We start from the raw sequence: 27378 nt of genomic DNA on the forward strand, positions 1-27378 counted from the left end.
TCATTGGTGCACTAAGTGCGTAATTTTTATCAAGTAGAAAATGCTGTTTATTATATAATTTTTATAATCTTAATTTTTATTATGTTTTAGATTTTTGCAACACTTAATTTCTTTGCATCAGGTTCTTATCAAAGAAATACTGGACAAGATTATTTATCAAGCATGTGTCAGACTTCCATTTCTGTTGCTATTCATGCCACTGTAAATGCAATAAATACAGTTATGGGACGATGGATAAAAATTCCAATATCAAACAGAAGAAAACAAGAGATTAAAGAAGAGTAAGTACTTGAATCGCATATATAAAATTGAAGTTAATTTATACAAAATATGCTCTGTAACATAACTCTACCTGAACTTATTATGTAGATTTTTTGAGAAAACGGGATTTCCAGGAGTAATTGGAGCCATAGATGGAACTCATATTGCTATCGACCAATAGAGCCAAACGCGATGTTATTGCGACAATTAAGAAAGAAAGAAAATTTGGAAACTAAGGAATTTGAATCCTATGGTTGGAATCTCAAAAATTTCTCTTGTTCCTTCTCTTAACATCCCCTGTAAAGAAATAGGCGAGAAAGATATTGGTCAGAAAGTCGGCTGAATCGGGAATCGAACCCGAGACCTTCCGCTTGCCGGGCGACTGCTCTTCCAACTGAGCTATTCAGACACTTACGAATAAATATTTCTCTCAATGTTTATACCCCTCCACCCCCCAAAGCGTCATAATTAGGTCTAGACGCGGAAGAGCAGTCGTCCCGGCAAGCGGAAGGTCTCGGGTTCGATTCCCGATTCAAGCCGACTTTCGGACCAATATTTTTCTCGCCTATTTCTTTACAGGGGATGTTAAGAGAAGGAACAAGAGAAATTTTTGAGATTCCAACCATAGGATTCAAATTCCTTAGTTTCCAAATTTTCTTTCTTTCTTAATTGTCGCAATAACATCGCGTTTGGCTCTATTGGTCGAGAGGAATGAAGTGTAGATTGTGGTTTTAAAAATTAAAGAGCTGACTTAAAAGTATTCTTATTATCATATTGCTATCTTTCCACCAAAAATCGAACGAGAACATCTATTTATAAATAGAAAACTATATCATTCCTTGAATGTTATGATCGTACGTATAAAAGTAGTATAGTAATATAAAAAAGAGTATAATAAAATAATTAGACGTATATTTTTCTCTTTAAATAAAAATCTGATCTGATAGAGTTCGATTATTCCTCCATTTATCGTCGATTGCTCTATTTTTTCTTTTACATTAGAAATTGCTAAGTGTAATTTGTATTCAAAATTCGCGCCAATTATATAATTCGGTGTGTTCGAAAATTTTACATGTTTCTGTTAGGTTTCTTCATATAACTATGAACTATTAGCAGTAAATGCTATGCATGGGGGAAGGACACATGATTGTAGAGTTTTCCATTCCTCTCAATTATTTAATTATTTACAAAGACGACAGGCAGCAGGTGAAGGAGGTTCATGGCTTATAGGTATATCATTGTATTTCTTTATTATTTTGAATGATTAAATAATATAATTATTATAAATAATAATATTAAGTATTAAATATATATATATAATAAGATTAAATAATAATATTATATCCTTTAATAAACATTTTAGAAGATTCAGCGTACCCACTTATGCCATTTCCCAGCAAACACCGATATATAATTGTTACATTGCTATAATAAAACGGAATGTAACACGTAATATAACGTATATATTACATGTAACGTCTATGTTAATTGTAATTTCCCACTCATAGATGTAACATTTTAATATAACATATATTACATTGTAGTAGGTAATTATATACCAAATAGCACATTAATGTATTGATAAGTCAGTGCTATCTTGGGATATAATGACAATATAACTACAATGTAATATATGTAATATTAAAAATGTTACATCTATGAGTGGGAAATTACAACTAACATATACGTTACATGTAACATGTTTGAGTATATAACATTTATATACTGTGTTTGCTGGGTTCTTTTAAAGCCATTCGTGAATGCACCTGCAGCATCACCAGAAGCTAGATATACAGAACACATAGTTAAGGCACGATCGGCAATAGAAAGATGCATAGGTGTCCTTAAAGGACAATGGCGATGCCTTAGAAAAGAGAGGACATTACATTATACACCAGAATTTGCTGGTATGTAAATAATTATAGTGCATAATTAAGATAAGAAAAGGTATATTTTAAATCTATTCTTTACAGCTCTAATTGTAAATGCATGTTGTGTTTTACATAACATTGCTTATAAATGGAGAATTCCATTAAATGAAGTATATTTGGAGGAAGAAGGAGAAGTGCCGATACCATTTAATGATATAAATATAATGCAAGCAGAAGAAGTACGAAGAAATATTGTGCGATGGTATTTTGAATAGTATATATATATTTATATTGTTACGTCCGCGACCACCCTTCTGATTATCTCGAAGAAATGTCGCGCGCACTCAAACTCTCACACGCCGGAAATGAATACACTCGCGTAGTAAAGCAATAAACTTTAATATTAGAAGCCAATAAACCGTAGCGATACAATATAATATTACGTGCATTAATCCTAATGCAAATATATCCGCCGATCAGCTGTCAGAGGATACGTCCTCACCGCACGACAGCTAGACCAGAACAAAACGCATCGATAGACATAAACAGCTTCTTAGCGACGATAGAAGATCCTGATAGAAGACCCTGATAGAAGACCCTGATAGAAGACCCTGATAGAAGACCCTGATAGAAGATCCTAATAGAAAATCCTGACGATCGTATAATACAGGGATGTATCGTCAAACCGGGCGGGACACGGACATAACACTTGCCCCCTCCTCTTCAAAATTGTCGTCCCGACAATTAATTCAATAGGACAGATCCAGAACAATTCCTTACAGGAACCTCGCCGAATTACAGTCCCCGATGTGACTCCATGTTCTCCCCGAACTGCTGTTCCAGGTACAACGAACTGCACACCATCTTGGGTCCAATCGACTTCATTGATTCCAGGAATTTTCCTCAAAGTCCCAAAAATTCTTCAGGCAAGAGAGGGGTAACATTCCGTGGACCCAACGCCCTTTTAAAGGACTCCTCAAGCCTCTGTCTCGGCATTTGCCCAAAGCCCCCGGGAAAAACCACGGATCAAAATAACCACGGGGTGAGGCAGTCTTCGTCCCTTTTTTGTGAGGTAGTCTTCATCCCTTTTATCTCTCTCATCTTCATCAGGTCCTTTTTTTTTGTTGCCAAATAAGATTTTCCTGAAAAACAAATCTTACGGCAGAAAAATTGAAGAATACACAATTTTATTAAAAGTACAAGTAACCTATCGTGGGTTCCGATTCTAATGCAAGTTTCGACTATAAAAAGGAGCTAATCTATCCAAATGCACAATTTTACATTTGTGCTTATTTGACCTTATGATTCCAAAAACCACATCGCTAAGCTTTTTGATTATTTTATAAGGCCCCTCCCAATTACTTTGTAATTTAGGAGATTTGCCTTTTACTCTATGAGGATTATAAAACCATACTTCTTGACCAATATTAAAATTAATCTTCCTAGCTCTACGATCATGTCGTATTTTAGAACGAAGAGATTGAAGATTCAAACGCTGACTAGCACTTCTGTGAATATTGTCCAACTTTTCCCTCAATCTGTGTACATATTCTTCGGAAGAATTATCTTTTTTATCTACTGGAGGACTCCCTCGTAATAAATCCAAAGGTAGTCTTAAGTCTCGTGCGAAATACAATTCAGCAGGGGAAGCACCCGTAGCTTCATGTTTCGAAGAACGATATGCCAACAAGTACATATGAATCCAGTCATCCCAATCCTTCTGATCTTCTGAAACAAATTTAGCCAAGTAATTAAGAATCGTTTGGTGATGACGTTCTACCTGCCCATCTGACTGAGGATGTAGAGCAGTAGTCCTCGTCTTCCTAATCCCTAAAAGATGTGTTACCTCTTGAAAAATTTTAGATTCAAAATTTTTACCTTGATCGGTATGCACTTCCAACGGAACTCCATGTCGAGAAACAAATTGTTTCACGAAAACATCAGCTACCGTTTTTACTTTAATATTTTTTAAAGCAAATGCCTCTACCCACTTGGTAAAACAATCAATAATCACTAACAAATATCGATTTCCAGCTGTGGTAGTCGGAAGAGGGCCAAGTATATCCATTTGTACCCTCTCAAATGGAAATCCAGCATCAAATACTTGAAGAGGTGACTTCCCTTTTCCTGATGGACCTCTCCTTGCTACACAAACCTTACAGGAACGGCACCAATCCTCCACATCATTCTTACATGTGGCCCAATAAAAACGCTTTCGGATCTTCTCTAACGTCTTATTTACACCAAAATGGCCACCAGACGCAGAATCATGAGCCTCCTCCAAAACTTGATTGATGAAGTTCTTAGGAACAATAATCTGGAAAATTTCTGATTTAAGGTTAGGGGATTCCCATCTTTTATATAAAATTCCATCTCTAATAACCAAAGCATCCCAGTAGGACCAATAAACTTTCGCAGAAATATCTCTATTAATTTCTTGCAAATCAGGACGTCTATTAATTTCTTTCCCTTGAAGGAACATTGAAATAATAGGATCTTCTAATTGTTTATTCCGCCATTTCTCTGAACTATTTTCTCCAAGAATAATTCTAGCAACAGAATTTTCTTTCAATTCTACTATGGCCAATAAACACAACCGAGTTCTGAACAAGGGCGTCTTGACAAACCATCAGCATTCTGATGCAGTCGTCCTTTTCGATGAATTATTTCGAACTCGTACTGTTGCAATCTCTCTAGCCATCGAGCTAATTGTCCTTCTAAATCTTTGAATGACAAAAGCCATCTCAAAGAAATATGATCCGTTCGAATTTGGAATTTCCTTCCATATAGATAATGATGAAAAGACTTCATTGATGCCACAATTGCTAATAATTCCCTTCGTGTAATGCAATAATTCCTTTCTGCTTTATTCAAGACTCGACTGAAATAAGCGATGACTTTTTCTGAACCATTCTGAACTTGCGATAATACCGCTCCTATCCCATGATTCGAAGCATCCGTATCCAAAATGAATTGTCCGTGTTCCTTCGGAAAAGATAAAATTGGCGAAGAAACTAATCTCTCTTTCAATTCATTGAATGCCACTTCACAAGATGAATTCCATTCAAATTTTACTTGATTTTCTGTAAGAACAAATAACGGTTTAGCTATCAAAGAGAAGCCTTTAATAAATTTCCTATAATAAGAACAAAATCCTAGAAAACTTCGAATTTGTTTCCTATTCTGAGGAACAGGCCAATTTCTGGCGGCAGAAATCTTCTCAGGATCCGTCGTAATTCCATGTTCAAAGATAACATGACCAAGATATTTTACTTCTCTTCCAAAAAGCGAACACTTCTTAGGGTTCAATTTCAAATTTGCTGAGCGAAAGCGAAGAAAGACTTTCCTCAAATTTTCCATCATCCCCTCGAATGTTTCACTGAAAACAATCACATCGTCAAGATAAACTAAACAGATCTTCGATAAAACATCTTGAAGAACTTTCTCCATCAACCGTTCAAAAGTAGCGGGGGCATTGCAAAGTCCAAATGGCATGACAGTAAATTGCCACAATCCATTTCCCACAGAGAAAGCCGTCTTCTCCTTGTCTTTGGAGTCCAGCTTTACTTGTCAATACCCGCTCTTCAGATCCAGAGTAGAGAACCAAGAATTTCCTGAAAGTTGATCCAAAATATCTTCAATTCGAGGCAATGGATATGAATCTTTCACCGTGACAGAATTCAGCTTCCTATAGTCGACGCAAAATCTTAATGATCCATCTTTTTTCTTTACCATTACGACAGGAGAGACCCACGGACTTTTAGATTCTTCAATAACTCCCTGAGACTTCATTTCTTTAATGATTTTATTGACTTCCTCTCTTAAATGAATCGGAACTCTACGTGGAGCTTGTTTAATCGGCCTAGAATCCGTAACCTTAATATCGTGTTTTAAAATTCTACAGTTCCCTGCAATCAAATCCTGAGAAAATACATCCTGAAATTCTAATAAGAAATTGGCAAAAATATCTTTTTGAGAGGAATTCAAATTTTTAAAATTTTCCCCGAAAAATGTCTCAAGTAAATCAGGGACTTTCCCTTTAATAATTCGAAAACAAAAAAATTCATTTTTATTATTCTCTTCAATATTTCCAAATCGGGATTCAAAAACTTTTTCTAAATTTATTTTTTCAAGAAAATCTATCCCAAGAATGCAATCATCAGAAATGTTAGCAACAATTATAGGAATCTCTACTTCATGCTTTCCTAATTCAATCAAAACGTTAACTTTATATTTTACTCCAATTAATTCCCCTGTAGGATATTTAAGATAACAATTGTTTATTTCCAAATATTCTTTCGATTCTTTCAAAAATCCCTCTCTAAGAATAGAAACATCGGAACCCGTATCTATTTTAAATCGACAAATCTTTCCGTCCAATTTTCCTTTATAATAAAAATTATTTCTAGTTCTACTTATTCTAGCACATTGTAAAACATTTGGGGCTATCACGCAATTAGCCGAACCTGCCCCGCGAAGTTCGACTAAACCTTGTTTTCCGTAAATGACGGACATTCAGAACGGAAGTGCCCCTCAGCGCCGCAATGCCAACATTCCTTTTTTGCCTTCGGACCGTTCCTTTGAAAATATTTATTATTATACTACTTCCCTTTCTCGTTATGTTTCTCTTTTGTTTCCTCGTTTTTCTCTTTGTTCTCAAATTTATTAAATTTATTAAATTTATTATATTTATTATATTTGTTATATTTTTCAAAATTTTGATTTGGGAAATTTTTATTTTTTTGAAAACTATTTTCTTGAATAACTTTTACTGCCATTGCTCTCTCTATAGCAGATTTTAATGAAATAACGCTTTCTAATTGAAGAGTTCTCTTCAAAAAGCCGTCTGATATTGCAGTAATAAATTGTGCGCAAGCAATTTTATCTCTAACTTCATGAGAACACTCAGGATAGGCTAATCGCGACAATCTGTCTAAATCCGCGCCAAGAGAAGCCAAATCTTCCGAACTCTTTTGTCTACGATTCGTAAATTGCGCGTAATAAGACTGAGCCGAATGCCCTTCACCGAAACGTAATTCTAATTTTGACTTTAAATCCGCGAACTCTAAATTTTCAATCTCCGGAATTCCATCCAAAACGGTCCTCGCTTTCCCTCTTAAACAAGCGGCAAGAGCCAAGGTCTTTTGAAACGAATTCCAACCATTAGCTCGCGCTATAAAATCGAACCGGGTCAATAAATTCGCGCAAGGGTACACTCCCGTCAAAATTCTCGGGTTTGAGCTTATATCCGAGCTCAAAATTATTGTGTAAAACATTGTTCGATTCGCTATTTCTACGTGTGGTGTTGTTCGGAATTCTATTATGTGTGTGACTTAGCTGGTTATTTTCCGATGAGACGAGTCTTTCCTGTAATCGGTGCAGTTCCTCGTCCCGCTGTTGCAGCATCGTCAAAAATTGAGCCTGCTGTTGTGAGCGTTCCTCTCGCAATTCTCTAATTTGTTCCAACGCCTCCTGTAAAGCGTCCACGCGCTCGAGAGTTTCCTCGCTGTTAATCGCTCGAAGTGGAGTCGACTGTTGTTCTTCGCCGATCATTGCTCGTGACGAAGCTTGCGAACGAGTAATCCTCGGAGAATGCACCAAAGACATCGTAATCTTTTCACCGCACACACACACGAAATATTTGTCCTTTTTTTACTACGGTTCGTGGCTCGTGTTACGTCCGAACGATCCCGGACGAGCCCCCAAAATGTTACGTCCGCGACCATCCTTCTGATTATCTCGAAGAAATGTCGCGCGCACTCAAACTCTCACACGCCGGAAATGAATACACTCGCGTAGTAAAGCAATAAACTTTAATATTAGAAGCCAATAAACCGTAGCGATACAATATAATATTACGTGCATTAATCCTAATGCAAATATATCCGCCGATCAGCTGTCAGAGGATACGTCCTCACCGCACGACAGCTAGACCAGAACAAAACGCATCGATAGACATAAACAGCTTCTTAGCGACGATAGAAGATCCTGATAGAAGACCCTGATAGAAGACCCTGATAGAAGACCCTGATAGAAGATCCTAATAGAAAATCCTGACGATCGTATAATACAGGGATGTATCGTTAAACCGGGCGGGACACGGACATAACAATATATATATTTATCACATAAATTGTATCACATAAAATTAGTACATTTCATAATCTTATAATAAATTAATAATTAAGATCATCACAGTACATTTCTTAACTTTATAATAAAAGATTTTTAAACAGTACTTTTTTATTAATGTATTGTTTTATATCAATTCTCATAACACGCCGCGTCAATTTTATTCAAGCATGTTCAAAAAGTTATACAAATTAACCAAAATAAACTAACAAATCATATATTAATCAAAATCTTAATAAAGACAACTTTTGTAACACGTGTTAATTTTATTTCAATCTTTTCGAAAGCAAAATAAATCAAAATGAACTAACAAATCATATTAATCAAAATCTTAATAAAGACAACTTTTGTAACACGTTAATTTTACTCAAATCTTTTCGGAAGCAAATTAATGAAACTAAACTAAAAAATTAAAATATTAATAAAAATAAACTAAATAAATGCAAATATGTTCATCACAGAATATCTTTGGTACATTGTGCATATATCTTTGATAAGTTTTTTTAGTAATTTGTCAGACAGTTTATGGTGAATCTTAAAGATTTATCAAATACTGTCCACCAATTTCTTCTCGTATGGATAATATATATTATATTATTATTTAAATTCTGTAGTTCTTGCAGAATACCTTTATCAACTGCTAATTTTTCTTTATTTAATTGTAGTTTTTCTTGTTTTATATAAAAAAACTGTTAATCTCGGCTCGAATTATTGTGTTACAATAAAAATAAAATATCGACGGCAATCGGAGCCTATGCGGATGACATGCACAAAATTAATAAATTAAAATGAGATCTCAAATCAAACTCATTTATTAAGTTCTAAACGTTTCGACCCACTTCGGGTCTTCTTCAGTAGCTGCAAAATACAAAGAAACAAAAATAGAAGATAATCGGTTGTTTATAAAATTGATTGTATGGATTGTGATGCGTCGTACGTAGGGCAGACAGGTAGATTGTTGAAAACTAGGATGAAAGAACATCGCAACAACATAAAAAGAAACGCGTCACAATTATCAGTCATATCGGAACATAGATTATTGAACCATGAATTTAATTGGGAGGATGTAAAAGTCTTAGACGAGGAGCCTTTTTTAGGTAAACGTTTGATATCCGAAATGATCCACATAAAACGTCAGAAGAATAGTTTAAATTTACATAGCGACACTGATAAATTAGATGAGAATCTTGATTTGTTAATAGAAAAATTTACCAAAATCTAGCTTTGTGATTTTACATAGCCGGGTTTTTTTGTTAGACTTTTGACATGAGTGCCGATTAGTTTAGTTGTTTTTATTTTTATTTTTATTTTCATATTTTATTTTTATATTTGTTTTTGCGTATATATGTATCGACTGTGTCGAGGTAGAATACCGCACAGTCGTTAGAGTGATGTGTCACGTGTAGCATCGTCTTCTCTCTGTTTTTACTGTCGGGGTGAGTGTTCTTCCCGGTTTTTAATTTTTAATTCTTGTGAATTGTTCTACGTTTAATTTATACCATGTTGATTAGTGTTGGTGAGGGAGTCACGGCTCTGCTTCCTTCCTGACGATGGTCACCGTTAGGGAGACACTCCGACGGCCGGACGGTTTGAATAGGGAGGAGAATTATATTTAATTTATTTGCGGATTGTATGTATACGAGTTTTATAATTTTCTGATTGTACCGATTATCTTCTATTTTTGTTTCTTTGTATTTTGCAGCTACTGAAGAAGACCCGAAGTGGGTCGAAACGTTTAGAACTTAATAAATGAGTTTGATTTGAGATCTCATTTTAATTTATTAATTTTGTGCATGTCATCCGCATAGGCTCCGATTGCCGTCGATATTTTATTTTTCTTGTTTTAGTTCCAACATTTTTTGTTTTAAGTTTTCCGATATAGAAGATTTCCTTTCTAATAAGTTCATTGCAGTTGTCATAAGTTTTGGTTTCTTTATACCTAAATAAAGGGATGTTTGTAAAAAAAACTGAAAATTTATAACTAAAACTTAAAACTTATACACAGTATAACCATACCCAGTAGCGACAGTAAGCCATTTAAACGTGTCTCAAATCTGAGTGAGCATGTGCGAACTTATACCCTTAGCAACATGGCTGCCGTCAGCTGCTGTAAGCGGGTTATTATATGTTGTGTAGTTCTAGAAATTGCGTAATAAGATAATTAGCTCGATATTATTTTTTTAGGAAGGAATCTATGCAGAAATATTTTTTCTTTAATAAATTCTTTGAATATAACTTGAATTATAAAATTTGAATTACATATTAAAAGATATTATTTTTTATTACACATGTATATATACAAGAAATGGAAGAATGCCTCTATATATAAAGTTACACATATATCAGACATAACTCGATTACGTGCTTCACAGCTTAATATATTTATATTTGTTTATATTTTGTTTATATATTATATCTTTATATATTATTTTAATATTTTACTGAGACAGCGTTATCGAATATCTATAGTCATAACACAAATATCAAAATATCGAAGCATGTCGGATTATGCCCAATATGTGTGTAACTTCAAAAAAGCATTCCTATCCCTGTGTATACATACATTTGAATCGTAGCGCCCGTTACCCTTAGCAATATGGCGGCATACCACGTGACGTTGCCGAGTTGAGGCATACTACATCAAAGGTGCCAACGCTCACTGTCGCTACTGGGTATGGTTATACTGTGACTTATATGTGTAAATATTAAGACATTTTTTATTTTTCGTACCTTCTGAATATTTTGTCGATGCAAGTCCCTTAGCACTTGGAGCTGTAGAGATTGCCTGAGTATCTTGCTCCTATTAATTATATAAAAACATAATATGAAATCACAATCAGGATTTCTAAAAATTGCAGTACTATATTATAAAAAAAATGATAATACATACGAAAGCATTATCGTCGTTTTCATTAGATGATGAATCGAATACATTGGTCATAACTTTTGGTTTCTTCGTACCTAAACAAAGGAATGTAATTACAATATTTATTATACATGTAAATATTAATATATTTAATATAAAAAATGGTAATAATTCAATCGACCAACTCTAGCAAATAAGTAAATTTATATAATATATTTAATATAAATTAGATTTTTTAATATCTTTTAAATATTTTGTCGATACAAATCCCTTTGCTGAAGCTGTATAAATTGCATGATTATCTTGCTTCTATTAATTATACTTAAAACTTAAAACTCATTTACCTCGCTTAGAGATAAAGAAGAACAGCTATAGTCGAATATCCCGTTCTATTAACTTCTAGTGAGCGCTACACAAAATCTGCTATGATCTTCTTTATCTCCCTTAGTTAACATTATTTGATACATACTATGAAACGCAGATTCACTTAAATCTATGACTTATATATAAATAAATATATGGGTAAGCATAACATTTGTTCCTGTATATACAAACTTATTTTTGTTAACTTTATGGTGTATACTGTTGTAACTTGTCTCAAAAAAAAAAAAGGAAAAAAGCACCATATATTTATACTACTTAATTTTAAATGCGTCACATCTTATTAAATTCGGAACGGAATCAGGGCAATAAACTCGACCACCGCCAATATTACATCCGGTTCCATAGAGTGCAGAATTTGTTCGACGCAATAAGGTCTGTGAGAAGTTAATCCTCCAATTCTGAAAATGAGCTGATTTCTGTATGTGTCAAGAAGGTTACTGCTTGAAACTGCCAAAACACATGGTTGGGTGACTGGCAAGGATAACCACATTTACACATTGAAGAAAGCACTATCTGGAACTTCCACAAGCTCTCTGTCAGCGAAATATGATTCGATCTCAGTCTATTCAAGGAAACCACATCCCTACGATCTATTTTTAGTTTGTTAAACCAAGGTTTTCTACGTGGCTTAAAGTAATTTTTAAAATATTTTGTGCCCTTCATGATTCCCTCCGTCTGCGCCTAACTGTAAAAATCACTAAACATTGATTCCCTCCATGTAGCCTTAAAATCCCCATAGGAAATCAAAAGCTCCGAATCCACGCCTACCGTGGCCGTCTCCTTTGCGACCAGGTCGACTCTTTCATTATACTCGATGCCTATGTGAGATGGGATCCAGTGAAATGAAACCTCTTTGCCCTTATTATGCGCTACCAGAATTAGATTCAGAATTTCCAACATTAGATTAGATCGTGACCTGACCCTCTTATCAGATATGAGAGCCTGAAGAACACTTTTGGAGTTCTAGAAGATAACTATTTCTCTTTTCGTTGATTCAAGCGATTCCCGCAATGCGGTTATTATCGCCATCGCCTCATATGAAAAAATAGATGCCCTGTTAGATGATCGCAATTTGAGACATTTATCGCTATGTACATTTAAAACCGCACATCCCGAGAAAGGATGGCCCTTAATTTTAGAGCCGTCCGTAAAAAACCATTCTTGTTTCTGATTCTGAGAGAAGAGAGAATCAAAGAGATGTGCAGCATACGGCTCTTGCTTGAGTTGTTGACCCTCCTCAAACGAAACACAAAGGAGGATCCCGAAAAGCTCTTCGGGAAATGAGCAGTGCACCGGAATGTCACATAAAAATGTCAGATGTGCTAAACCCTCCTGGGTTCTAAAATATTCCAAAATAGGTGGAGGAGAGAATCTCATAACCTTCACCGGACTCTCCACGAACTCACGGATTTCGTTCAGAATGGGGATGAGCATGTGTTTCGTTTTGGCGAGAACCCCAGAAATATAGCTCATACCCAAGTATTTAATTCTAAGTTTCATTTTCGGTTCACAGGCCTCCGAAAGGACTACGTTAATCGGAGTGGATTTTCTATAACCCATGGCAACTTTCGCTGCCTGATTCTGGATATATCCAATCCTATTCCACAAATACTGTGGGACATTATTCCAGATAAAAGCACCATATTCTATTCTTGATCTAATCAAACCCTTATATAGTCTGAGTAGCAATAAAGGATCAGAGCCCCACCAAGTATTTCTCAAAAACCTTAACAGATTCATAGGATTATTACATCTTACACTAATCCTTTGTATATGGTCATTCCATTTTAGTTTATTATTGAGTAGTAAACCCAGAAAGCTCATTGATCGACTCGGCGTGATTAATGAATCTCCAATCTTCGCCGCTATACTTTGTCTAGCACTACCCCAGTAACATCGAAATCTTGTAGAAATCTAAAAGATATCTCATTAAAGAAATCTTCAAGATATTTCTAAAAGATATCCAGAAGATATCTAAAAGATGTCTAAAAATACTTTATTCAAGATTTCTTTGTAGAATTTCTAAAAGATACCTTTAAATATCTGAAAAGACATTTTAAATGATATCTTTAACATATTATGTAATATACATATTAAAGATATCTAAATAATTTCTTTTAAAAGATATCTTTAATGTATTTTTAAAAGATATCTATTATACATCACATGTTAAAGACATCTTAAAACAAATTTTTAATAGTATATTGTGATACAAGTGCGACAATTGCCAACTCGCACGTGTATCACATACTACTTTATATCATGAGTGCGAACTATGTGGAATGAGAGGGTGGAAGTAGGCGAGGGAATAAAATGCAACGGGGGGGCCCAGGGGGCGAAGCCCCCTGATCAGGGGTCTAGGGGGCGAAGCCCCCTAGTGGGGGTCCAGGGGGCGAAGCCCCCTGGCGGACGGCCCGCGCCGCAAAAGAGAAAGCTTTATGAAATATAAAGAGATTTTATTTATACAAGTATCTTGTTTTTACAATGAAATAATAGGCAAGCAAAATAAAAATAAGTCTTAATTTTCTTCTAATAGAAAATAACAAAAATAAATAAATAAAGTAAGGTAATCTTTGGTTTCTTTGATAAGTAATAACAAAAAAATAAAAATAAAGTAAATTAATCTTTGATTTCTTTAATAAGTAATAACAAAATAAAAATGAAAATAAATTAGTCTTTTTTTCCTTCAATAGACATGTTGTGTATTGTGCAGTTATTTAATGTTAATGAAATATATTTTGTTTGGCGTGCTGTTAATATTTCTTTCGAAATCTCTATATTCTTTATATTCTCTTTATTTGTTATAATATTTATAGTGTCTGATTGTAAGTTTTTTGTATTTTGCATGTTGTTTTTGGATGTTGATGGATTTTCATTACTGATATTTAAATATGTTTTTGATGTTTCTGAAGTTGAAGAACTGGGCTTATTTATTATTTCCTGTGTAATTTGATTATAGATTTTTTTTTTATTACTGAGGGAGTCTTCCACGTATCCTTCGGCAACAGTGCTAGATTTCCAGCCGCCATGTCTTTTTAACGTCATAATATCAGCTCCTGCGTCTGCTAGTAGTGTAGCAGAAGTTCGACGGAAGGTGTGGCCAGTGTAACAATCAGGATGTGGTAGTTTTAGATATGATGCAATGATTTGTGGCATTTTGCCAAATGTGTTTATTCCTATTGGCTGTTTAGTGCATCGTCCGTTTTGATATTTTAAAAAAAACCTTGAAGTTTCAGTGTTTTTTGGTCTTAAATTTATGTAATTTTTAACAATGGTGTAAAACTCATTACTAATTACAAAGGATCTTGGTTTGTAATTTTTTGTCATTGTAATTGAAACAAGGAAGATAGAATCCTTGTCTTCGATATCATTAATTGTTATTTTGGTCAATTCCTCCCTTCTACATGCACCGCAAATACCAAGAATCATAGCTACCTGTAAATAATTAAGTATATGTGTAGTATATTAAGTAGATAATGTATAGAATTTTTTATTAAATATAAAAATTGATTGATACCTTTATAGCTAAATATTTATTATCATCAGCTTCATTTAAAAATGTTTTGATTTGTTCCGCTGTCAAAACTTTTGATTTTTTAGGTTGATATCCTTTAGATTGTTTCTTCATAAATGAAGTGAGTGTATTGTATGTATTTAGATTAATATTATTGTTGATATTGAGAGTAGTTTTTAGCATAGAATAAATTGCCCACAAACTGGATGGTTTGTGGATTTGTGATAATTCTGTAAAGTATGCTAACAATGTGTTTTGAGAAAATGATCTTATATTTTTGACAGTTGTCCAGGTTATAAATTTGTTGTATGCAGCTGTACATTTTTCTTTTGATTTTTCAGGCAAGAGATTTTCTATGGTGTTTCTTGCCATTTCTGTAATTTCTGGAGGTGATTCATTTTCACTGTTGTCAAATGTGATGTTTGATGTCATATTGGTTTTTTTATATTGACTCGTTTCAATTATAGCGTTTTCGATTGGGGTGCACTGGCTGCACTGAATGTCAGGCGCGTGTTCGATTGGTAGTGCCAATGCGCACTTGGCTAGTGTTGCGTGTTCGTTTGAACGCACAACACTCGCATAGTGCGCACTCAGTGCGCACTAAGTGGCACGAGATATTTTGACGGTGCCAGTTCAGTGCACTGGATGCGTGCAAGCAGTAGGGCATTCTTTTGAACGAAAATTCGACATAATGAGCAATTCGGATTTGGCTCTCTTTAATATTTTGGAGACATTTTTGGAATCTTCTTCTAGTTTAAGCGAGCAAGAAGTAATAATTACAACTCTTCGAACTAGAAGAATAATTCCAAAAACTGTAAATTATGTAGAATGTGTGAAAAAAATGGATAATGACACCGTAAGTGTTATATCTTTTTATATAAACATCGAACCTATACCCTTTTTTAAAATATAATTAATGTACTTAATGTAATAGCATTTTTATACTGAATAATAATAATTTTTATATTTGTCATACGTGATATTCTTGATCATCTTCTATATTTAATTACATATAATAAAAATCATTACTTAACTGAACACAAGATGTCGAGGTTACTTTTTCGTTCTTCCCGGAATCTAGTCAACTCAAGTGGCACTGAAAATTTCGGCCGTGTTCTTTTTCACCTGCACTATTCAGTGCAACCCATGGAACTTGTCCAGTGTTCGTGTGAACTGAGTGCGCACTGGTGCGCACTAACTTTTTCCCAATCGAAAACGCTATTAGATTGATGCAATGCAAAAGACTGGAATGGGGACGTAGTGGCGGTTGCGCGCTGCGAGATGGCGTTAGGAAGAAAGTGTTTGTAGCGATTGTAGCATTTGCAGCGTGAAATAATGAGCTTGTAGCGTGGAATAATGGGTTTGAAGCGTGAAATAATGAGTTTGAAGCGTGAAATAATGGGTTTTGAAGCGTCTGTAGTGTGTTGCGTGTGAAAATGGCTACTTTGCGAACGGAAAACAGTGCGCAAAATAGGCATTTACGCGCACGCGTGATATAAAAGATTTTTATAATAGACATATATTAAATTAAATTATATAAATAATAATACTGTATATATTATTTTATTATACTTAAAGAACTAGTGTTATATAATTTGAGTTACGCGGGATTATGCTTTCTAAATGTATTTGCATATTCCGCGGTTCCAAGCCGAACATTCTCTATTATTTTTGCTGCCGACGGGTGACGGGCGACCGCATGGGCGACGGGCGAGGAGAACGAAAGCGTAACTTTGATTAAATTAGGTAATCTCTTTTATCTTGTATGTAAATTCTTTTTTTAAAGATATATAAAGCATTATGAAAAATATTTTTATAACATTTTATTATAATATAATATGTGTGACACAAAATATTCTGCAAGTTTGAGATTAATTGTAAGAACATGGCAAATTAAGAATTTATTTAGGCATTTTATGCAAAAAAGATGTAATGATATATAATGACAAAATCAACTTAATGTGTATCTGTATATCGTCGTTGCATCTTAATGTAGACTACTGTAGACAGATCAAAAATTTGATATGCAATGGTGTATGTTTTCTGTCTACATTAATATACAACGATAATATGCGAATACACATTAAGTTTAATCGGCTATTATATTATTACATTTTTTTGCATCAAATGCCTAAATTAATTATTATTTTGCCATCTGCTTACAAGTAACCTCGAACTTGTAGCAGAATACATTACTCCGTTACATTATTGAGTAATGTTATCAGTAATGCTATATAATTTAATCTTTGTATCTATTCAGGAAGCAAAGTTTAAATATGAAGAACAAACAAGTTGCTGTACATATTGAGAATGTCACACATGGAAAGTCCTTGTGGTCCAATCTTAGCGATTTTATTCAAGTTTTTCTTCATTTCGAATAATTGAGTTCAGACAGCGAAGAGTTCAGGTATACAAATTCTTCTTATTATCATTGTGTTTTCAAGCAAACTTGTTTATGGGACATTGTTGCTTTGTATGTTGTGCATGTTTATTTACGATATATAATTGATGGGTTTACTTTGTTTTAAGTATCAAGATTTTAAAGCTATATATTTTGGTTTTTAAAAATCAGTTGCAAAAAAGAGTTTTTCAATGTTTTTGCTATAGATATATTAATACTCTGGCATGATTGTGGTAATTTTTTGCATTGATTTTGAAATTATTGTCGTGATCAAATTCGACAATTATTTTATTTCAAATGTTTTTTTTATATAATGGTTTTTACTATATATATATATATATATATATATATATATATATTATCTTTATAAATCAATACATACATGTATTGATTTATAAAGATAATAATTTTATTAAAATACTTTTGTTTCTTTGAGTCAAAATATTTTCTCTAGCTATATAATCGTATAAACCGCACTCAATAAAAAATAAAAAGAAAAGAACATTTCAGAGGGAAGAAAAGAATATATGTTGATAATGTTAAGCAGTAGAAAATTTATATAAAATTTATATTTATATTCTTGCCATTTTAAGAGAAAAATTTCCGCGAAATGAAGAAGCAGATGAAATAACTGCAGATTTAATACCTGAATTTCCACTGACATCCGTAGAGGAATATCTCCAATTTAACGACGTATTGAAGAACGATGAAGCACTTCGTAAATGTTTTGTAAGTATCTTTTTTGATACCTAATCAAACCATTACATACCAATGCTCAAGCTCGTATGACAATAAAAACAATGATAAATTATTGAATTAAGGCCATGTGTAACGAGCAATACGATATTATTTTATTATTCCGAGTTTTTATTAAGAATTCTAAAATATTTTATGAATAACCGGACGAATCATTCTGCTTCTAATTGGGGTCTTACTTTGTCGAACTATTTTAATGGTTTCAATTCATTGTAAATATATTTTGCGTTATAACTATGACTTAACTATATAACTTATATTGACTATGTATTGCGGATTTTATTAGAATTTTATGTATTTATTTATTATCGTTATTTATTATCACTATTTTTTTGCGCACTGAAGAGGAGCAAGTAGTGCTCGAAACGTTAAGAGGAGCAAGTAGTGCTCGAAACGTTTGTGTAATTATTATTTCAAATTAAGAATTTTCCTCTAAATAATAAAATAATATCGTATTGCTCGTTACACATGGCCTTAATTCAATAATTTATCATTGTTTTTATCTTTTTTGAATTATACTAGATTTAGATTTAGATATATTTATTGCCGCCCCAATTGGGGATTACAAGGCGCTTTTTTCTCTTTTTAAAGGAGCGTTCCCAAACCTGTATTCCTTCCTTTACACTTTTTCCTTAACCTATACTTATACCTATAACTTAACCTAATTACATATTATCCAATTTTCGCCACGCCTCTCCTTTTCGCCGCCTTTTTCATCTTTTCTCGCATTTCTGCCCTACCTACACACACACACGTCCGCCTTTCCCTAACCTTTCTTATCCTAACTTAACTTAACCTACGCAATCTTATATTCTACTTAGCTTATGTTGGACCTCCGCTTCCGGTTACCGTTATTCTTCCACTCCTTTCCTCTCTCTCCCTCTCTCTCTCTCACACTCACTCTCACACTCACTCTCCCCCTTTCTCTCTCCCCTCATCTCCTACCCTCTCTCATCCCCCTGTCCTCCTTTTTCCTCCTTCTCCTTCTCCCCCTCCCCTTCCCCTCTTGCTTTCTCTAACCTTTTTAACCATATTTCCCCTTCTCCCTCCTCTCCTAATATCTCCTTTACCATTTCCTGCCAGCTCTCTTCCCTTCCCCAATCCATACATTCCTCCCACACATGCTCCCACGTCTCTAACCCTCTCCCACATATCCTGCACTTCCTATCCTCCTCCTTTTCCCAATACCTATTTCCCTTCATTTCATTCCCCAGTCTATACCTTGCCATCCTCCTCCACCTACCTTCCGCCCACCCTTTCTTCAAATAGCCCGGAATCCCCTCCCCTTTAATCTGTTTGTACCACTTATTGTATTCCGATTTCATCATTTTTCCTACCCTCTCTTCCCTCTGCTCCTTTCCATCCCATTCCTCAACTTCTTCCCATCTGAACTCCCCCTTTTCTCTTCTTTCCTCTATTTCCCTTAATACCATCCCCTTACCCTCAAAGAATTCCCTCCTTTCTCTCTCCCACTCTGACAATTCCCCTCCTTTCTTTGCCCTTTCTTTAATCTCCCCCAAACATATTCTCGCCAACCATCCTCCCTTACCCTCCTCTAGCCTTCTCTCATATCCCCATGCTCTTCTTCCCATCCTTGTCCTTATCTTTTCCCTTTGCAATTTCTCCCTTACCATATATCCAGGCGTTCCCCAATCCACTCCTAACATCCATCTCAGATACCTTTCTTGTATCCTTTCCAATCCCTCTCTCTCTTCCCATCCCCATATCTCCACCCCGTATCCTAAAACCGTCCATACTAACGCATCGAAGAGCCACAACCTCCTCCCCCAATTATTCCCAAATCTCCTCTTACCTATTCCCCATACCTGTCCCATAATTGCTGCTCCTCTCTTTATTCTGTCCCTTACCTGTCCCTCTTGCCCCCCATTCCTTTGAATCACATATCCTAAGTACTTGTACTCCTTCACCTCCTCTAATTTTTTTCCCTTCCAAAACCAACTAGCCTTTTTTAACCTCCCTCCCCCTTTCCTGCATCTCATCACCTTCGACTTCTTCTCATTCAATTCCAGTCCCTTCCCCTCCAGATATCTCCCTAACCTCTCCATCATGCACCTCATCCCCCCCTCATCTTCTGCCAACAGCACCACGTCATCCGCGTACGCTAACGTATAAACCTTGCCCTCTCCTAACCTCACACCCCCCCATCTCCCTTTCTTCATTTCCTCCTCCAAGTTCGCCATCAACATGTTAAACAGAAGTGGGCTCAGTAGGCATCCCTGTCTCACCCCCCTCCCCGTCCAAAACTTCTCCCCCACCTCCTCCCCTATTCTAACCCTGAACCCTATCTCTCCTAACACTTCCTCGCACCTCCTCACCGTCTCTTCCTTCACCCCCCTCCCTCTTAACGCCGCCATCAACTTCACTCTGTCCACCGAATCAAACGCTGCTCTCAGGTCCACAAACAGTAGTACCATTTGCTTTCCTTTCCTACTTATTTGTCTGTTTATTAAATAATTTAGTACATAGATATTATCCACCGTTCCCATCCCTTTTCTGAACCCCGTTTGATTCGGTGGTAACATCCCTTTTTCCTCTATCTCTCTCTTCAATCTCTCTGCCAACACCGTCGCATATACTTTGTATAACGACGGTGTCAGAGTTACCCCCCTGTATTCCGAAACCTCCTTTCCCTCACCCCTCTTCAAAATTGGCACCACCAGCCCCTTACTCCACTCCCTTATCCACCCCTCCCCCTTCCATATCCTATTGCATATCTCCCATACCCACTTCTCTATTCCCTCTCCTCCAAATTTCCACACTTCTCCCGGAATCCCATCCACCCCCACCGCCTTTCTTTCCTTTATCCTACCTATCGCCCTCCTAATTTCTCCCTTTTCTATCTGATCTTCTCCTCTCTCCTTCTCCATCCTACTTCCTCCCATTATCACTCTCGACTCTACCCCTCCTAATAGATCTCTAAAATATCTGTTCCATTCTTCCATCTCAATCCCCTCTCCCATTCCTCCTTTTCCTTTTCCCCTTTCCCTCCTAACCACCTCCCAAACCTGCCCCTCCGTCCTCGCTTCCATTGCTTTCTTCGTCCACTCCTCATTCTCCTCCTCCTTCTTCTTTCTACATAATCTCTCATACTCCTTTTTTCTTTTCCTGTATTCTTCTCCTTTCCCCCCTATCCTCCTCCACCTTTTCAACACCTTTGCCACCTCCCCCTTCTCTCTTCTACACTCCCTATCAAACCACTCTCTCCTTTTTTCTTTCTTCTCCTTTCCTTCTCTCTCATTCCCCTTATCTAACACTTCCTGTTTCTTCTTTTTCTTCTCCTCCCACTCCCCCTCTACACCCTCCTCTTCTTGCTCATTCCTCTGCTTCCCCCATATTTCCCCTATCTTCTCCCTAAATTCCTCCTTCCCCTCTTCCGTCCAGTTCCATCTCCTCCTCTTTTTTCCTTTTCTTTGACAATGTAAAAAATCGTCATTTAAAAAATGGCGATGACTTTAAATTCTTACAAAATGACTTGAGTAACATTTGTTACATATAATTTTTGTCCCTTGGAAACAAACATTTACCTTTGGTAACTTTCTCGTATCATTACAAACAACAGAGTTAATTTAAATGATCGAATTACAGAAAACACCCGGGTATATAGTATATATTTATGCTGGTTTTTTTCTATTTAAAAAAAGTTTTTGCATTTTTGTTTAAAATGAGAAATATTGCTTTATGTTTATTAACAAAGTTTTATAAAAACAATGCTTATATATACATATATATATATATATATATATATACATATATATTAACCCTTAGTCCCGACTCATGGGTCGTTTGCGACCCATACGAACAAGTGATTTTTCCTTAGGTACCTCCATTTCTTAATAACAAACTATATAAAAAAATAATTTTTATCGAAATATTATGATTGGGACTTCAAGTTGAAGGTTGCAAGAAGCTCCATGAATTTCTTCAGATTTTTTAAAGCGTTTTTACTGATCCAAATAACGCAAAGACGCAAACGACCCATGAGTCGGGATTAAAGGTGCCGAAAAGAACCGTTGGGACTAAGGGTTAAAAACCTTTTAAAACTGATTTTGTTGTATTTGCTCTTTATCGTCAATACTAACATTTAATCAATATATTGTAATATTGGTTCTTGTACGAGAAGTATATTTTAATTGATTTTATAACTTTTATGAAACCATCTTATATAAAACTAATTTGTGTGAATCTTTTATTTTTATAAAATATTTCTTGACTGTTTTCGCGACAAAATCAAAATTAAATTATTATTTCCCAGATGTTGAAAACATTATATAGACGCATTTCCCAAATAATTTCATATCAATTAAAGTAAAAAAAAAGATTTTTTAAAAGTTATTTCTGCTAACTATTCGCTTTCAATTAATTTTCTCTAATTATAAATAAAATATGAGTTTCTAAATTATGCAAACATATTCCTAAATTTACTCTAATAATTTCCAAACGATAGCAGTAATAAAAAATAAAAAATAAAAATAAATAATAAAAAATATAAAATTTGTCCAATCGATGTCCATTAAGCGTATTTTAAACTTGATTTCCAAGTGAAATAATTATTTCCCAAACGTTAAAACTATTACAGACGTGTTTTCCAAATAATTTTACGTTAATTAAAAAAAAATGTTTTTTCGAATTATTGTCTGCTGACTATACGGTCAATTTATTTTAATTAATAATAAATGAACTAATATTTCCGAAACTACGAGAATCTATTCCTAAATGTGCCCAAACAATTCCCAAGCGATTGGCATAACTGATAATAAGGAAATATAAAATTTGTCTGCTAAATAGATGGAGATCCACTCTCTCTGTTAAATAGATGGAGGTCCACTCTCGGTGTGCGAGGGAGAGAGCACGACTTTCGGACTATCTCTGTCCTTTAGTTCGTGCTTCAGCTGACTCCTAAGAACGCGCAATCTATTATATATATCTATGTCGTATATACATAGCCACTGACGAGGTACTGTTAAAGACCGTCGGCCCTGGGTAAATTTCTGTCTCTACCAAGTGGACCCGGTGAGCCCGGCATCGGTCAATAATCATAACAATAAAATTAATAAGAACATTTTACAAATAATAATCCTTAAGGTCCGCCAGTAATAATTAATAAAAATCTTTTCTCAATGATAAAAGCCGACCAAACTGGCATTCATTTATTATAAATAATTAGTTAAACTACAACGTTTCGGCTGTCATTGCAGCCCTTTTCAAGTAAATCTATAAACAGTTACATAAAAATAATTATAATTTTAATACAAATATTTCATCGCCAAATAATTCATATACAAAAACATGTTACATACCAAACGTAAATGCATAATAAATTAATACAATAAGTCCAATTCAATGCATACCACCGACAATATTCACAATTGTTTTAATGAACAATGTAGAACTGACAGAAGTAAGCAAGAAATAAATAGATGTTATTTATTGTTTATAAATTGTTTATTAAAACTAATAATAAAAATCTCTCCTCAAAGTTAAAAGTCGACCAAACTGGCAATGATTTATTATAAATAATTAGTTGAAATACAACGTTTCGGCTGTCATTGCAGCCCTTTTCAAGTAAATCTATAAAAAGTTACATAAAAATAATAATAATTATAATTTCAATACACTTTATTGCTACAAATAATTATACATTCAAATACAAAAATATGCTACATACCAAATTAATACAGTAAATCAAATTCACTGCAAACCACCGACAATATTCACCATTGTTTTGACGAACAATGTAGAACTGACAGAAGTAAGCAAGAAATAAATAGATGTTAACAGTTAGCAAGAATCTTAGTCACTACGCGTTAAGAAAATAGAGACAAAACTAATGTGTCTTTTGCAATTTAAAACCTTATAACAAAGTCAAATAAATAAATAAATAGGTAAAAATAAAAATAATTTAAATAGCGTCAAGAACACGATCATAAATCCCACTAAAATTCTCCGTATCTTTCTGTAAATTAATGCTTTTACGTTGTTTTTTTATATAAAACATTTCTGCAATTTCTCTTTTTCTTGTTTGTTTTTCTTGATGCAAGATCACCGGAGAATCCCAACGGAACTCATGATCGTTGCAAGTCCGATGCAAACTAACGACTGAATGCAATGTAGTGTCTCTTTTGATATTATTTCTATGTTCTTTGATGCGCGTTTCTAAATGTCTCTTTGTCTGTTTAATATAAGTAGAATCACAATTCGCACATTCAATTTTATACACGACATCGGTTCTTTTTAAGTTGTCTATCCTATCTTTTCTTCTTTTTATCAATGTGTTTAATTTTTTTGGAACAGTATATAGTACACCAACTCCATTTTTATTAATGCAACGCGTAATATTCTCGCTCAAATCTCTTATGTAAGGCAACACCATACAAGTTCGCGCATCAAATTTATTACGGTTTAATGAGCTAAGATTACCGCCAAATTTAATCGCTCTACGTCTTTTATAATTATTTTTATTTATAATCGTTAATGGATAACAGTTATTACGAAGAATTCCTCTAACTATATTAATGTTTTCTTCGTGAAACATAAGGTCAACGAGTAAAATAGCTTTATCTACTAGGCGTGTGATCACACTAAGTTTATATCTCATCGGGTGATTCGATAGAAAATTTATATATCGACCTGAAAACATAGGTTTACGGAACCAATTAGTCGTTAATCTGCCACCAATACGTATAACATTTGTGTCTAAAAAACTCAGAGAACAATTGTTCTCTAAATCAAATGTAAATTTAAGTCAAGTGTGAAAAGCATTGAAAATGCTAAGCATATCCTCTATTTTTACTTTCGAAATAATTGAAAAAATATCATCGACGTACCTAAAATAACAAGAAGGTTCGAAATCCAATTGACGCAAACTATATGATTCCAAATCGTCCATAACCATGTCGGACAAAATTGGAGACAAAGGAGACTCCATAGGAGAACAGAAAATCGGTTTGTAAAATTTACCGTCAAAAACAAAACTAATTGAGCACATAACAGTGTCGATCGCGTGTAAAAACTGTGCAAGGTTAAACGTAGTAAATTATGAAATGTCCTTCCATCGGTTTTCTATTGCTATCTTAATTAATTCCCACGGGGTGTTAGTGAAAAGTGAAATCACGTCCAACGAAATCATAACCTGACTCTATCGTCAATGTTTTTATCTTTAATAATTTTCACAAAGGACCAACTATCCTAATCGGGTTTAATAACATCCGTAGTTGTAAGACTGGTCAATCACAGCCGTTTCATTCTTTAGGGTGTCACGTCCGGACGATGGTTCCTTTTCTCTTCCTACGCCTAGGCTAGGGAGAAAAGAGGGCGCTCTCTATTTTTTGTGGGGCAACTTACTTTCACCGGCTATACCTCAGGGACGCCGAGAGCTAGGACTGATGTTGGAGATCTAGGGGATGGAAAGGCTCTAGGATGAAGAATTTAAGTCACTAGTAGGCGTGGCGAAACCTCGTGTAAGATTCTTGAAGTTTTCTAAAATGGAGATTATTTCGTCGGCGGTCAAATCGTCCGTCATAAAATCACAAATGACGCCAACTAATGCTTTGAATAACAATTTTAACATAAACTCGTTTATAGTTCTACCGACAATTGTGCAGTTCATTTATAATTTAGAAAAAGGGATCAAAATTGTCCTCGGGATATCTTATAATTTCTACTCTTAAGGGTCGACAGGCGACATGGTGGAGACGCCTATCGGCCGGCCGGGAATTACAGATTCTTATTTTCCAGATATTAGCCAAAATATTGAATGAATCTAGGATTAAATTTAGGATATTCTTAATCAGTAAGCTCATTTGTAGTCCTCTAAAGAGCTATTTTATAAAAAAAAAGATAAAAATAAAAATTTTTAATAAACTTGGGGGAATGCGCAGCTAGGAACGGGTAAGGTTAGGTTAGCCGCGAGTCCGTATTTTATTTATTATAAATTTTTAAGAGCGAAAATGTAATATCCGGCCTTTTAGAGGACTGCTTTATTATATAAAGAATATATTAAAAAAAAATTCACGAAGTTATGTCACTTATTTTATGAAATATCTGGACGATAAGATTCTCACTAGATTTATAAGGAGCAGGGGAAATTTCTGTGGTAACATGCTGACTGCTTGACAAGAAGAGAGCATCATTCCATCTGTGTCTCTCTTACATCGCATATGTAGTAGCGTCCATGTAGGTACAAACACTAATACGTGAGCACACAGATGCAAATATTGAAAGATAATGTCAGCAAAAAGGCTATCATATTATTTTTATTTTTTTGTATATGTATGCATATGTAAATAAAGAACAAAAATAAAAACTATTTTAAATAATAAGAATCTATTTGTGTGTGTGTGTAATTAAAAATTAATAAAAAAATTAAAAAATCAATTTATATACCATTCAATTCTTTATTCGTCCCCTAAGGGATTGAAGGCGCTTTTGAAGGAGCGTTCCCCAACCTTACAAACTCTACGATAATTTATATACCATATATTTTTTTTATATCATATAAAAAAATCCTAGAAATGTACTTAAATTTTTCGTAAATCCTCGATTTTTTTCATTGCTTCTAAACATTCAGCTAAAAGAGCAGTTGAGACTATTCGAATAAAAAATATTTTTAACGTATAAGACGGGCAACAAGAGCCAAATCGCGGATGACAATGCGTTATCCTAACGAAACTAAATAATTTTCCGTTAGAATTAAATACCGGTGCACAAGGCACCAAATTTTACTTGGACACGGCCAAGATTTTAAAATATGAAATAATCTCATATTTGAGATTTAATTTCAATACCCCCTTTAACCCCCCTACGGAAAATAAATAAATGAATGCAAGAGAAAAATAGGAAGAGCAGTCGCCCGGCAAGCGAAAGGTCTCGGGTTCGATTCCCGATTCAGCGATTTTCGGATCTATATTTTTCTCTTGCATTCATTTATTTATTTTCCGTAGGGGGGTTAAAGGGGGTATTGAAATTAAATCTCAAATATGAGATTATTTCATATTTTAAAATCTTGGCCATGTCCAAATAAAATTTGGTGCCTTGTGCATCGGTATTTAATTCTAACGGAAAATTATTTAGTTTCGTTAGGATAACGCATTGTCATCCGCGATTTGGCTCTTGTTGCCCGTCTTATACGTTAAATTTATATTTATATTACAGAGCCTTGTTAAAACTCTTATAA

At 34.6% G+C, this 27378-nt stretch overlaps 2 protein-coding genes and 1 long non-coding RNA gene across 5 annotated transcripts; 1 reads left to right on the forward strand and 2 right to left on the reverse strand.

Annotated features, from left to right (window-relative positions):
• Positions 1-4723: 4723 nt before the first annotated feature.
• LOC114942250 (uncharacterized) lies at positions 4724-16265 on the reverse strand. 2 transcript variants are annotated; one of them, XM_085489385.1, is made up of 4 exons: positions 16063-16265; positions 11155-11225; positions 10995-11064; positions 4724-8146 (listed from the first exon to the last, which is right to left on the reverse strand). In XM_085489385.1, the coding sequence occupies exon 4, from the start codon at positions 7737-7739 to the stop codon at positions 7296-7298; it is 444 nt and encodes a 147-aa protein (XP_085345511.1). In that variant the 5' UTR covers positions 7740-8146; positions 10995-11064; positions 11155-11225; positions 16063-16265; the 3' UTR covers positions 4724-7295. The 2 variants fall into 2 exon arrangements, with proteins under 2 accessions (XP_085345511.1, XP_085345512.1); XM_085489386.1 differs by lacking the exon at positions 4724-8146 and adding an exon at positions 10093-10203.
• Positions 14086-16069, reverse strand: LOC146719941 (uncharacterized). Its single transcript, XM_085489384.1, has 2 exons — positions 15032-16069; positions 14086-14949 (listed from the first exon to the last, which is right to left on the reverse strand). Exons 1-2 carry the CDS (start codon positions 15458-15460, stop codon positions 14185-14187), a joined length of 1194 nt encoding a protein of 397 aa, XP_085345510.1. The 5' UTR covers positions 15461-16069; the 3' UTR covers positions 14086-14184.
• A 374-nt stretch (positions 16266-16639) lies between the features above and the next one.
• Positions 16640-26531, forward strand: LOC114942249 (uncharacterized). 2 transcript variants are annotated; one of them, XR_003821773.2, is made up of 4 exons: positions 16640-16774; positions 17289-17435; positions 18023-18158; positions 25456-26531. It is a non-coding gene; the product is annotated as an uncharacterized LOC114942249 (long non-coding RNA). The 2 variants fall into 2 exon arrangements; XR_003821774.2 differs by lacking the exon at positions 25456-26531 and adding an exon at positions 22992-23425.
• Positions 26532-27378: the final 847 nt, after the last annotated feature.

Source organism: Nylanderia fulva, unplaced genomic scaffold (genome assembly GCF_048542155.1).
Source record: "Nylanderia fulva isolate GAGA-0341 unplaced genomic scaffold, ASM4854215v1 Scaffold81, whole genome shotgun sequence".
Classification (NCBI taxonomy): Eukaryota; Metazoa; Arthropoda; class Insecta; order Hymenoptera; family Formicidae; genus Nylanderia; species Nylanderia fulva.